We start from the raw sequence: 12586 nt of genomic DNA on the forward strand, positions 1-12586 counted from the left end.
TCCCCCGCGTGAAACTTTGAACCCGCCTATCCGCGCGACTTCTCCGTGCGACGGCGTCACGGCGCGGATACTCGCGCGGGAGCTTCGCGCGAATGACGGGAGACGCCATCGCTGTCCGCTTCTTATTTGTTACATTCGGGAATGAAGGGACCCCGAAACGGGATCCCGCGGCAACGGGACGCGCGATAAAGCGGTCGCTCCCGTTTAACGTTTGGGGCGGGCCTCGCGCGGTTGAAATTTTAACTCGGAACGAATTTCCGCCGAGCGAATCGGCTTAAAATTCGATAGCGGCTGCTCCACGCCGCTCTGCGTCGCTTTCTCGGTTTCTATATTTATTATCTCCCGTATCCATTAGGAAGATTACACTATGGACCGCTTTGACCCATTTCTAGAGAACGTAAAAGTCAAGCGGGAGTAAGATAGAGGCGTCCCACCTTCCGCTGATAATCTACCCGCGATAACTGGAGCCCAGCGTCCCCCCGTCTCGAAATATATTAACGCGCAATTAAGTGTAGAGACACACAGGCTAAATAATTACCCGGTAACTTGCGATAATCGGCGACTTAAGGCGCGCGTTCGCCACGGAGCATCGTATGCCGATCGCGACGCGATAATCGTATTTTACTGTTATTGCGGGGACGCGCCGCGCAATCCCGCGCGCGGAATTCATTAGGAGAAGACGCGGGAATCAATTTTTCGCGCTTAATCCCGTGAGGGAGTCGGTAATCGAACGGCAGTTCTTGTTGTTGTTGCAGATCGTACTGAATTCGATGCACAGGTATCAGCCGAGGATACACTTGGTCCGCTGCCAACACACCGACGACAGCAGCCTGGACATCAAAGACATCCAGAAGGAGGCGCACAAGACGTTTATCTTTCCGGAGGCCATTTTCACCGCCGTCACGGCGTATCAGAATCAGCTGGTGAGTCCAGACGTCTCGTCGAATAACAGTAGATTATACAGCGTAGCGTTAAACTCTCGACAGGCGGACGATTCGAAAAGTCCGGCGAATATTTACATCGCGAGATTGAGGCCGTGACTCTCGACACGGGGAATTAGTTCTCGAGGCCTTCAATTTTCTCGTGTCGCTCGAGAAGCGGGACCCTCGCGGTCCCTCGCGTTAGTTAGACGTATATGTACATTCCTCCCCTCATTTTATATTTCACCATGTAGAGCTGTCAACGTCTAATAATAAAAGACTTGTTCTCGATGGAAGAATCTTTTCTCGCTGTTCGATTGCATTTAAGGTGGCTCCTGCACGAAGGAGCGGCTGGTATGGGTGCTTTGGTGGGGCCCTTTTGATTTTTATAAATTCGTATGACTTGTATCTTTTGACATTACTAATAAGTATTTGCTTGCAGAGGTCGGTCATCTCGTATACTTAATAGCACATTTCAATCCTCGTGACATTTATTATGTTATCTCGTTTTTTGTTAAGATTTACTTTTTCTGTAAAATAATATTAACAACGTCAGTGTTTTCTTGACCGTATCTGGCAATTTTAACAATACAGAAAATTTATTGCAAAAAATATTACCTCAGTCAGGGTTTGTATTATTAAAATTGCTAGATACAATTGTATTTGTAAGTACAAATTGTGTTGTTTTAACATTTCTTTTCAAGGATTTTAATAATTTTACAGTCAATTAACACTAACAGTCAATACAATTTTAAGGTCAATTAACACAAGAGCAATATGTTAAATTAACACATGAATGTGTTAAACATTTAACACAAAAATTTTACCGACATTTTCTTTAACAAGAAAACACAAATTTTCCAATTGTGTAACTGTTACTTGGTGTTTACTGGAATGTTAAAAAACACAACTTTAACATATTTTTCTTTATTTTATTTCATCGTCGACCGGGTCTGAAATTTCGCGTACTGTTAGATAAATACTTAAATTTCAATTTTTTCTACTTTCGGTCGGTTTATGCAGGAGCCACCTTAACCATTTAAACTATTTTAAGGAGATGCTGGAGTGTTTCTGCACTTTTGCACCTCTTGCACTTAAAACTGTCTGTTTCGTAGAAACATTTAATTGTGTAACATACAAATTAAATGGCTTACGTGTACAGATCGAAAGCAGCTTGCTATTCCGGCTAAATTAAAGAACGACATGGCGTCACTGAAACTAAGTTTATAAGTCTAATAAAAAATAATAGTGAGCAATACTCACATACAGTACATGTAGTACGTGTGTTGCTGACTGTTATTTTTTTATTAGACTTACAAACTTAGTTTCAGTGATGCCATATTGTTCTTTCATTTAGCCGGAATAACAAGCTACTTTCGATCTGTACACGTAAGCCATTTAATTTGTACATTACAGAAATGTTTCCGTGATCTGACAGTTTCTAGGTTAGAAAGGTGCAAAAGTGCAGAATCACTCCAGCGTCCCCTTTAGGAGAAATATCAAACTGAATGAAATAATATGTTTCTTGTAGATAACGAGACTGAAGATCGATAGTAATCCGTTCGCCAAGGGTTTCAGGGATTCGTCGAGACTCACTGACTTCGACCGGTAAGTTGGAGCTCACGAGAAAAATGTGACACAGTAATATTTCCTCGGATACCGATAATCGCAGTCGCGAAAAGCGTCCGAGGGTTTTCAGCGTAAAATTCGCGCCGACGCGGCGACGTCACGTCGCTAACTAATCGAATAATAATTATAAAACTCGATTAAAATATGCCTCGGCCGGCCTAGTAGCTAATCTGTCTGCGTCGCTCCGTCTCTCCTCGCCGGGAGTTCCAAATCGTTCGGTCCCGGCGAACGCTTTTCTGCATAGCGGTGTAACGAGCAATCATAGCGTCCATTTATAACGGCCGGACGTTGATCGAGCGACCGCTAAATTAAAACCTATATTTTCGAATGAAATATCTATAACTCCCGTGTCGGCACGGCGCCGACGTCCTACTGGAAGGGGTTAATTAAAACGCGATTAGAGTGTCAGCGTATACGTCATCCGGCCGACGATTTCCTCGATTTCTTCTCACGCGAATCAACCCCCCCGGATCCAAGGGACGGATTTAATTGCCCTCGAAAAGCGCTCGGATGAAATGGCGAGATCGAATGACGATGGTGCCGACGATGAAGGCTGACGATCGAACGGCTCTTAAAATCGCCGCCGGGAATCGAGGCTCCTCCTTTTTATTTCCCTTTATCTCTCTATCCTAATATTATACGCCCCGCGTTTCAACTGGCGTTCCGCCATTTTATATTTCCGGGACGGGTCTTTTTTGCGCGGCCATCCGTGCTCGCTTCTTGCATCGCGCCTCGCATCGCGAGGATCCGACCTATCGACACGCGGGGCTCCTCTCCGATCGTGGCGTCACGGCCGATCATTACATCCCATTAGAACGTCGGCACCTTAATCGCGCGCCGCGCCAGCTAAATTATCGCTTAGATCTCTCGCGTTCGTGGCGGAAATTTACAACAACGTTAAATGCCGAGGCATGCGAGATCGGCGCCGAAATGGGCGCGCGCACGCGGCCGATTCCGAATTATCCGCGATAATCTATCTGCATGAATGACGACGCACCTGCCGCGAGTCGTGCATTCCTCCTCTCTTTCTCTCCTTTCCACGTTTACGGCTACGAGGCGGTTGCAGGCGTGACGGGAAAGAATACGTATATTTGTGTACATATACGAATGCGTATTCCTTATGTTCAGCGTCACGCCGTCAACGCGAAATCGCCTTTGGTGTTGACATCACGTTGTTAATCGGCGATTGCGTCATTAGTTAATCGTCTATCGTGCCTGCGTGAAAAAAGGGCACTTTTATTCTTTTGTCTCATGTAATTTGTTCGTATATCAACAATGTCCGGACTCTTTTGCTCCTGGGATTCAAACAGACGCGAGAAACCAATGATACTATCACAAAGGAATCAATTTGGATCCTTGAGATTTCTTGATCTGCTCTCTAAAAGTCAATCAGCGGACTTTCTCACTGAAAACAGTGAATACTCACTGATTTGCAGTTATAAGTATACCACTGCGATTTGTAAATTAATGACTGTTTTCAGTGATAATCCACTGATTGACTTTTAGATAGTAAAGGCTCTCGAAGTCCAATGTAGATGTATGCATTTACACTGCGGAAAACACAAGACACAAAGTAGGAACTCAAAAGTCAAGGACTCTGAAATTTTTGAAACTAATTTCAACGCGTTCAAATAAGGAAATGCAATTTAGAGATAAGTAAAAAAATAATATATGATAATACGGTATAATCACGCTGATTCGACGTATTCAATAATTCACCTATGTATATTCCGTACATTCCAATTATCCAAATTCATTAATCCGGCACTAACTGGGGTTTACTGCGTTTTTCAGTGGTATACTTATTATTACAAATTAGTGACTGTTCACTGTTTTCAGTGATAATCCACTGATTGACTTTTAGAGAGTGAAGGCTCTCGAAGTCCAATGTAGATGTATGCATTTACACTGCGGAAAACACAAGACACAAAGTAGGAGCCTGAAAGTCAAGGACTCTACAATTTTTGAAACTAATTTCAATAAGGAGATGCAATTTAGAGACAAGTAAGAAAAGAAAATATAATAATACGGTATAATCTCGCTGATCCGACACATTCAATCATTTATCTATATTCCGTACATTCCAGTTGTCCAAATTCATTAATCCCGGGGCACTAACTGGGTTCTACTAGGCCGGATTAGCGAGATTGCGCTGTATTTAAGCGATAGAATAAAAAGAAATTAGCACAGGATAATCGATTTTACATATAACAACCCGAACTGGGCGCAAGACAGACGCAGATCTCTCCCCACATTGTTGCAAACTACGGTAAAGTATCAAAATCGAGAGTTTTACGTTCGATTTCCAGGCGTCTCGCTGCAGCGCCTCGCGTTTAAAAATTGATTAGCCCGCACCGAAAGGAGGCCGGGGCCTTCGGTCGCGGGGTCTCGGATTCGGTACCATATTTTACGAAAAACCGTCTGGTGCCCTCGCACCGCCCACCGATCCTCAGAAATATATTAAGGAACGCGGCGCGCGTTAAGCGAGCCAGGACTCTCGTCACGCCTCTTCCAATTTGCACGTGATCGCAGCTGGGCCGCGCTGGATGCCACTTTCACGAAAACTCCCGGTCCGGCGGTGGGCGCCTATCTCCCGCGCGAGATCGTTTCGCGATTAATTAAGCTCATATTTCAGGACGCCGCCGCTCGTAACTCGCGCAATTAATGCGACCGTGTTCCTTTTCGGCCGGGCGCCTGAAAAAATCCGCGGCGCGAAACTCGGCCAGACACGGCCGCGCCGTGGCATCGTTAATGACCCTCTCGATCGGCACCGAAAACCTTAACGGCGCATTTAAGCGTCGCGATTACCGACTCATTACGATCGGATAAACAATTTAATTGCGTTTCACCTCTCTCGCGGAGCAGGTGTCTCACGACAGGTACGCGGACGGTCCCGCGATCGCCAGGGCGATGAGAAGAATCAACAAGAAAGAAAAACGAGAGAAGAAGAAATGAGAGCGTCCGAGAAAGGGTGGTGCGAAGGAAGCGAAAGAGAGAGAGAGAGGGGGGGGGGAGATACGCAATTTATATTAATACCCTAAGACCAACTTAATTCCCGGAGAACATGCACGATACTTACACCACAGATAACACGGATAACTTAAATAGAATAATTTCAAGCGTAAATTCGTTGGCATACGCGAGGCCTTAACTCTCGGTTATTAATTCTCTCCCCCGTTTCCCGAGACTTGTTTATTACAAATCCCGAAGGCTCAATTCAGAATTGTGTACCCCGGGCGGAGGAGGGGACCTAAACTCTCGCGATTTTCCACCGTCAGCTCTGAAGTCCGAGCTCTTATCGCGCAGCTCTTACCCCGTCGCGAACGGTACCTTTGTACTTCCGTCGCAAATGCATAGTCAAACGGGCGCGACATGAAGCGAGCATTACCTAATCTAACGCAGACAATCTCGCCGGGAATCGCGCGACAAAGTTTCTACGAGATTAAAGGAGCGGGAGAGAAATAACGTAGAAGAGGAGCGCGAAACGCCGCGAGGAGCGGAGAGGAGCTCGCATTAGGGAGGGAAGGAGACGACTTTATTGGGTGTCCGTTATCGATTCGCGGACACGCCGTATACACAGGTCGATTTGCATAAAAACCCTGCATCGCGATCCCCGAGAGATCGCCGCGGAGTCGACGCCGTTAACAATTTAGTGGGCGTTGCTCGCGTCGATGCGCGCTCGGCTACCGGCGTGTCGTTCTTACTTATTAAATGAGGCCGAACGGCGCGATAACCGCGCCTCGCCACGAGGAGAAGTCAGTCCGCGGCGCGAAGAGGCGATCGACCGAGAAAAACCTACGGAGCCGACCGGCCGCAGCGGGCAGAGCGAAGGGCCGTCCAGGAGGGGGAAGGGTGGACGACGATAAAAGTAACGCGGCTTTTAATTACGGACCGATTTCAGCACCGTCGTCCCGCTGCGCGCCCTTGGAGCGAATATTATTAAAGCGAAGCCCTTCTCCCGCGTTTATTGTCAAGTATGCGCATCGGATTATCGTCCCGCGTATCTTTCTTGCCCGCGTCTCGCGCCCCCCCCCCCCGGCGATCCTTCCGCGCCCCGTCGCCGCGGACGGTCGTTAAAAAATTAAGTCGCGCGAGCGCGTCCGGCAAAAACACGCGAACTTCTCGTTTACGATTATTAATAGCCGAAGCGCGCGATCTTCCCGCTCGCGAAACCCGTGCTCGCCCGCTCGGACGATCTGCGCGTGGCGCGCAGAAGGAAGTTTCCCCCGTGATGGATCGAGCCGTACGTGCGATATTTTCATGTACGAGTGCTACCGCCCTGGACGTATATCAAAGGGAATTTATGCGGCTTCTCTATTAAAAGGAGGCGTGCGTGGGAAGCGCGGCGGAAAACGCGGGTCCAAGGTCCGCAGGATGCAAACGCGCCGAAGGTCGCGATAAATTTATAATAATGGTCCCCGGACTCCGTGAATGCTAGAATCCTTGGTCCGTCTCTAAGATCCCCAGAGCACGACTGTTCAGCAGTCGTTATTTTTCTACCATGCAATTATTCTCGGGTTTTAGGGGACTCGTGCTCTTCAGCCTTGCGAGCACAAAAGAGCCTCGTTGCTCTTCGTTCGTCTGCGGATCGAAGCGATAGAACCGCGATATTCACTGTACTTGGTACGCTTGCGTCGCCGAATTGTTTCTCACTCTCGAGTCGACAGTCAGCTAAATTTGTCTAATAAAAATTCATCATCGAGATACATCCGCGTTAATCGCACCACGGGCTGACTTGCCATCCGCAGACGGTGGACAGTGGGATTTTCGAGCGGCTCGCGGTCGATATGTTTGCGCACGCACGTAGCTTCGTTTCATCGGAGCGATTTCACGGCGAGTCGAATAACAACGGGTAGCGCGTGCATTTTAATGACTCCGCATCTCGGTTGCACGGGCATGATCTCGCCCCGGAATCACTGCCACACCACACGATCCTCCCCAAATCAGCACCTGCCTAACAGGCGGCCGCCTAAATCCCGCACCGTCATTCTAAGACTCGTCCGTTGACTCGTCCGTTATCTCGCGCTCTCGAGAAGTCGATCGGCCGCCGGTCGCTTTGCATTCCGCTGAGGCGAGCGGAGTCGCCGTCGGAGTCGTCGAGCCCCGCGCGCCGCTGTCGAAAATTATACGCCTCCTCCCCTCTCCCCCCTCCTCTGCCCCTCGTTTTTCGAAATTGCCACGCGTGGAAACGTCCCCCGTAGAACTCGCTCGAGATAGACTACCGTGGGACTCCGTTGCCGATAAAATCTCCCAGGGTCACCAACGCTCGCGGCGATAACGCCGTCGCTCTCGGCGCTGGGTGCGCCCGCCCGGGATCCCAACTTTGTTGGTTCAGCGACGCTTCGTAGCTCTGGCACTAGCGCGCGCATAGCTGATCAGAAGTTATCGATAGGCGAAAATCATTCCGGACGGTCGGGTTATCGCGGAACTAATTTGAGGCGCGGTTCTTTATCAGTTCCCTGCGAATCTTACCGGTCTCCAGCGACGTTCGCTGGCGAACGTTCATTCGCGCAAGGACGTAAGAATTCAGAAACTTCGAGCTAATTATGCAGTTCCGTTTAGCGGCGGATGTACACGCACCGGCATAAATGCTGTCCCTATCCTTGTGAGGTGCACGCACACAACTACAGGGACTCTAGTTGTGTGCGTGCACCTCACAAGGATAGGGACAGCATTTATGCCGGTGCGTGTACATATATCAAAAGAACAAAAACTACATTTGGACAAGTAGCAATTTGTACCTGTATCATTGCAACGCGGTAATTTATAAATGCATAATGAGTGTTCAGGTTCGAGCAGCAATAAGTCGTCTATGAATAAAGTCCCCCAACGATCTATGCTTTCGCTAGAACTGCGTGTTTCTAGGAGTTATACGATCTACGGGACATTAGGAATCTTTAGCAATCAAGATTACTCAACTGAGGCGATTTACATTTTGCTAACTGCGCGTTCGATGAACGTAAGAAATTCGCGGATCGGGCGACGTTCTCCGAACAATCGCGAGGGGTGACGCGCCTCGCGTTAACGCGATGCGACGGCAAGTGCAATTTTTGCCGGGTTCGTGCGAGCGATTTGCAAATAAGCGGATACGGCGCAAATAATTTCGGCCGCGCGTTCGGGGCGTCGAAGGAGAGGGCCGGGCGTCCCGGGCGCGAAAGTTACCGAAGAGAACTCGCACGTTCTCCATCAGCCGATGACACCGGCCGTTGCCGCGCTCGCTCCAGATAAGCACGTACGCGGCCACGAAGATCGAGAGGGCCCCTCCGCCTCGACGAGGAACGCCGGCAGTCGCCTCCACGTTAGCCGTACACGGATGCGCCGCACCGGCGGCGTCCGGAGTTAATGAGAGAGCGGCCGTACGGAGCAATACGGCGCATGCACCCGCCCACTTCACGCCGGCGCTGATAGATAGATGCCCCTCCGGCCCTCTTTCTTTCGCCTCCCTCTCGCCCTTTTCTCTGCCTCCCCTTCTCGCGCCGTGCGCTCGCTGCCTCCTCCTCGCGTACGTGTTCGCGGCGCGCACGGCACCGCCGTCAATGTCGTGAAAACATCAGTCGAGGATCGCGGAACCGCGGCTGCCCGTGCGAGAGCGCGATGGCGGCCGAGAGGCGCCGCTTCGCGGTACAGATTGATGGCTCTAGGTAAAGTCGTTAAGGTCCGCGGCGGAAGTAGGCACCGAAGTTGCGCGCGGTATTGCACGCGGTGTTGCTTGGAACGATGATATTTAAATTCGACGTACTCGCGTTCGTTTGCAAGTGTGCGTATTAACGTACGTTCGATTCTCTTCCACTCACGCCCTTTGGACAGAGGTGAGGAACGTCAGTATTTTTGACAAAATACGTTTTGTCGTGAATAGGGAAAGCTGCTCTTTAAGATCCGCTGAGCGTCGTCCGAATCCCCGGCATCGGAGATCCAGCGCTGAACGTCAATACGCGAATCGGTAGACCAGTCGATACTTTCAACGATTCGATCATTTGTTGTATCTCGCTCGTTTAGGAAGATGCACATTTGCCAGCGCAACGCGCGGCGTCTCGCATATTTCGCGATCGCTACTCGCGCACATCGAGTTCCGCACCGGTCGCAGTCTCGGCCCGGTCGTTTGGGCTCGCGGCTCGCCGTGGAAGCGTCTTGAAGAAAGAAACGGGTGGTAACGTAGGAGAAAGAGAGCGATTCCACGTTCCCCCTGTTCCGGAGGGCAAGAGGAGGGACAGGGCATTCATCTATATTAGCTTCGAGAGCGGACGGCCTGTCATTACCGCTGCCGCTCTGGCCCTCTTGCTCCCCCTCTCCTCCTCCTCCTCCTCCTCCTCGAGTCTCTCTATCTTTTCCGTCTCGCTCGGCCTACCTCTCTTCTTCGCGGCTCGCACCTTCCCTCCGTCATTCTTTCCCTCTCGCTCTTTCTCCTCTACCTCGACACAACTACCAGCATCAACCCCTCAACGCAGACACCTCCGACCGATACCGCCAGTCTCCTTGCTGGCCCATTAGCGAGCCGCATTATCAAAGTGCCAGAGGGAGACGGACAGAGAGAGTCGCGGGGCACGGCGACGGACAAGGATGCAGGAGACTCCGCAGAAGAAGTGGTAGAAGAAGAAGAGAGGAAGGAGCTGGAGGGGAGGAAGACACAGGAGGTGGAGAGGCAGCATCAGTGGCCGTGGCTGCTACGGAGCTAATAACCGCCGTTTAAAACGCAAAAACAAAGGTCTCGCCGTGCATCATCGGGGCTTTAGGCCCGACCAAGGGTACCCGCGGGTACAAGAAAGAGCAAGAGGGACGGCGCGGCGGGAGGAGGCGGAGCAGAGACAGAGAGAGAGAGAGAGAGAAGAAGGCTCCGACTCGCGCGCACATGCGCACACACGCGTGCACGTATACGCGCTCCGTGCGCCGTGTATCACAGCCGACTATCCGAGGCGTCAGGGTCATTACCGGATCATTACCTACCATACCTACTGTGCGACGACGATGATGGCCCGAGCTTGCGAGCACCACCGATGGACCCTCTCGCACACACGTGCACGCGCGCGCGCACACGCGCGTATCCGTATTTCTACTCACATCTAGAGCTCTCCGACTTCTCGGGCGTTAACGTCTCGTACCTTCCTCGTACCTTTCGCTCGCGTACGTGCGTGTAGGTGTGCGAGGCTGCGCGAGTGCGCAACCCGCACACCGGCCCCTTCGACGTGGCGGTGATCGCGCGTCGGCCCGCTCGGCGGCAGCCGGGTAAATTACAGGCTCGACCGTATTTTGTGTTGTCTTGTTGTTTTTCAACGCGCCGAAAGGAAATGAGCGAGCAAACGCGTCACGCCACCCCGAACCTGCTAATTTCTATTCATATTTTATGGCTATTAATTTCTTCGCTGTTACACTCGCTCTCTACCCCGTTCGCCCCCCTCCGCCCCGCTCTCTCTCTCTCTCTCTCCCTCTCTCTCTACCACCGTTCTCTATCTCCCTCTCTTTTTTTATCTTCGACCCTCTCCGCGGCCCCGGTCTCCTTTTCTGCAATTCTTTTCTTTGCCTCTCCCCAATTCGCGTTGTACCCTTCCTCTCGCCTCCTCCCGCTCCTCCTCTTCAGTGTCTCTCTTTCTGCCGGCTTCTGTCCGCGCTTCTTCTTTCCTTTACACCTTTCTTCCCCTCTTTTTCATCTACCTTCTAATATTCTCCCTTAACAGCATTCCATGTCGAAGGAAGAATTCATAGGGACTTGTTCGGCCTCGCGCTTCTTCCCGCGTCGGTCTCTTCCTTTGTCGAAGGCTTCACGCGATATGTCGCTCGCAGAGACACCCAGTGCGCTCGCGAGCCCGGGTCCTTTTTCTTCTTCCCGCATCTCAGTGACTTTTCGTCTCTCTCTTCGTGTTCGGCCGATCACGGAATCCCATCCCGACGACAGGTCGCTCGCTGTTGGTACTGTGAAGCTGAGTTGTTAGCCATAAATCTCTCAATAATTCCAATGTAGCTTCCTCATTTCCTCTCGTTTTTTCCCCCCTTTGAATTTAATCGATCTTCTTTTCGGCCTGCGAAGTCAAACGACCTCCAGACGTATTATTAGGAAATTTTTTTAGACATTATAGGCTTTAGCCTACTGATTGATATTTCCTCGCTTTAAAAAAGAAACGCGCTTGGGGGAAAAAAAAGTTAATTTTATAGTCGGGAAATTGAAATGCGGATTAATCTTTTTTAGATACACGGGTGTAAAATCGCTACCGCGGAGTTTTGTAATTGAAAAAGATATTCGTAAGAAGCAGCTACTTTCCCCCGAATTGCGCTAGAACGCTGGAGAAACTTTCAGTGTCGGATTAGAACGTGCGCGATCTACTCGATTGTGTTTGGAATATTGTCCTTTGTTCGTCCTAAGCTCGGTTTTTAGAATCGTGGTGGTATCACCAGAATGGCGGGGCATTCCACAGGAGAGCCCGATAGTCCCTGTGGGATGCGTGCGAGAGGAGCCGAGATGAGCCGAGCCGCAGCATTCGATGAACTACCTTCGGCCATCAGCGGGGTGTAACCTATTATTATCTACCACTTACCTAATGCCCTGTGTCAGCCCCGGGGTAGACGGAGAATAACAGGCTCTCCCCATTCGACGGAATTCCCTGCGCTTTAATATCGCGGGCTATTTCACGTCGCCCGCGCGCACTGCGCGCGATTTTGGGGAATTTATCGACTAGGTGTCAAAAAGATGATCAATTAAGGGAAGCCTTGAAATATCGGGGCGCACGGAGTACCGTGTAAATTAATTTTGTCATCGAATCCGAAGATCAGAGCTACCCGGCGGGGCAATCAATTATTTTTCCACATTTAGCAACCGTTCTCCACTTTGACGCGTTACACACTGAGAGAAAAAATTTTAGTCACGGCAACTATATAGGCGAGAACTATACAAATATTAGTCATAGAATTATTTGCATAGTTTAATTAACTATTTTATAGTTGTCGTCACTAAATTTATGCTTAAGAGAATTAATAAATAATAGTCGCACAAATTTTATCGGAAAAATAACATGAACTATATTAGTTTAATTGTATGAAGTGTTTTATAA

General features: G+C 49.9%; 1 protein-coding gene across 1 annotated transcript in view; it reads left to right on the plus strand.

Moving 5' to 3' along the window:
* The window catches only part of LOC105559733 (T-box transcription factor TBX20-like), a 70368-nt gene that overhangs the window by 46080 nt on the left and 11702 nt on the right, over positions 1-12586 (plus strand). The window contains exons 4-5 of the mRNA XM_012008256.1: positions 756-923; positions 2452-2528. Coding sequence (XP_011863646.1) covers positions 756-923; positions 2452-2528 — 245 coding nt within the window. The remainder of the gene's footprint in view (positions 1-755; positions 924-2451; positions 2529-12586) is intronic.

This window comes from Vollenhovia emeryi, unplaced genomic scaffold, assembly GCF_000949405.1.
Source record: "Vollenhovia emeryi isolate VEMERY1.0 unplaced genomic scaffold, V.emery_V1.0 DF939256.1, whole genome shotgun sequence".
Lineage (NCBI taxonomy): Eukaryota > Metazoa > Arthropoda > Insecta > Hymenoptera > Formicidae > Vollenhovia > Vollenhovia emeryi.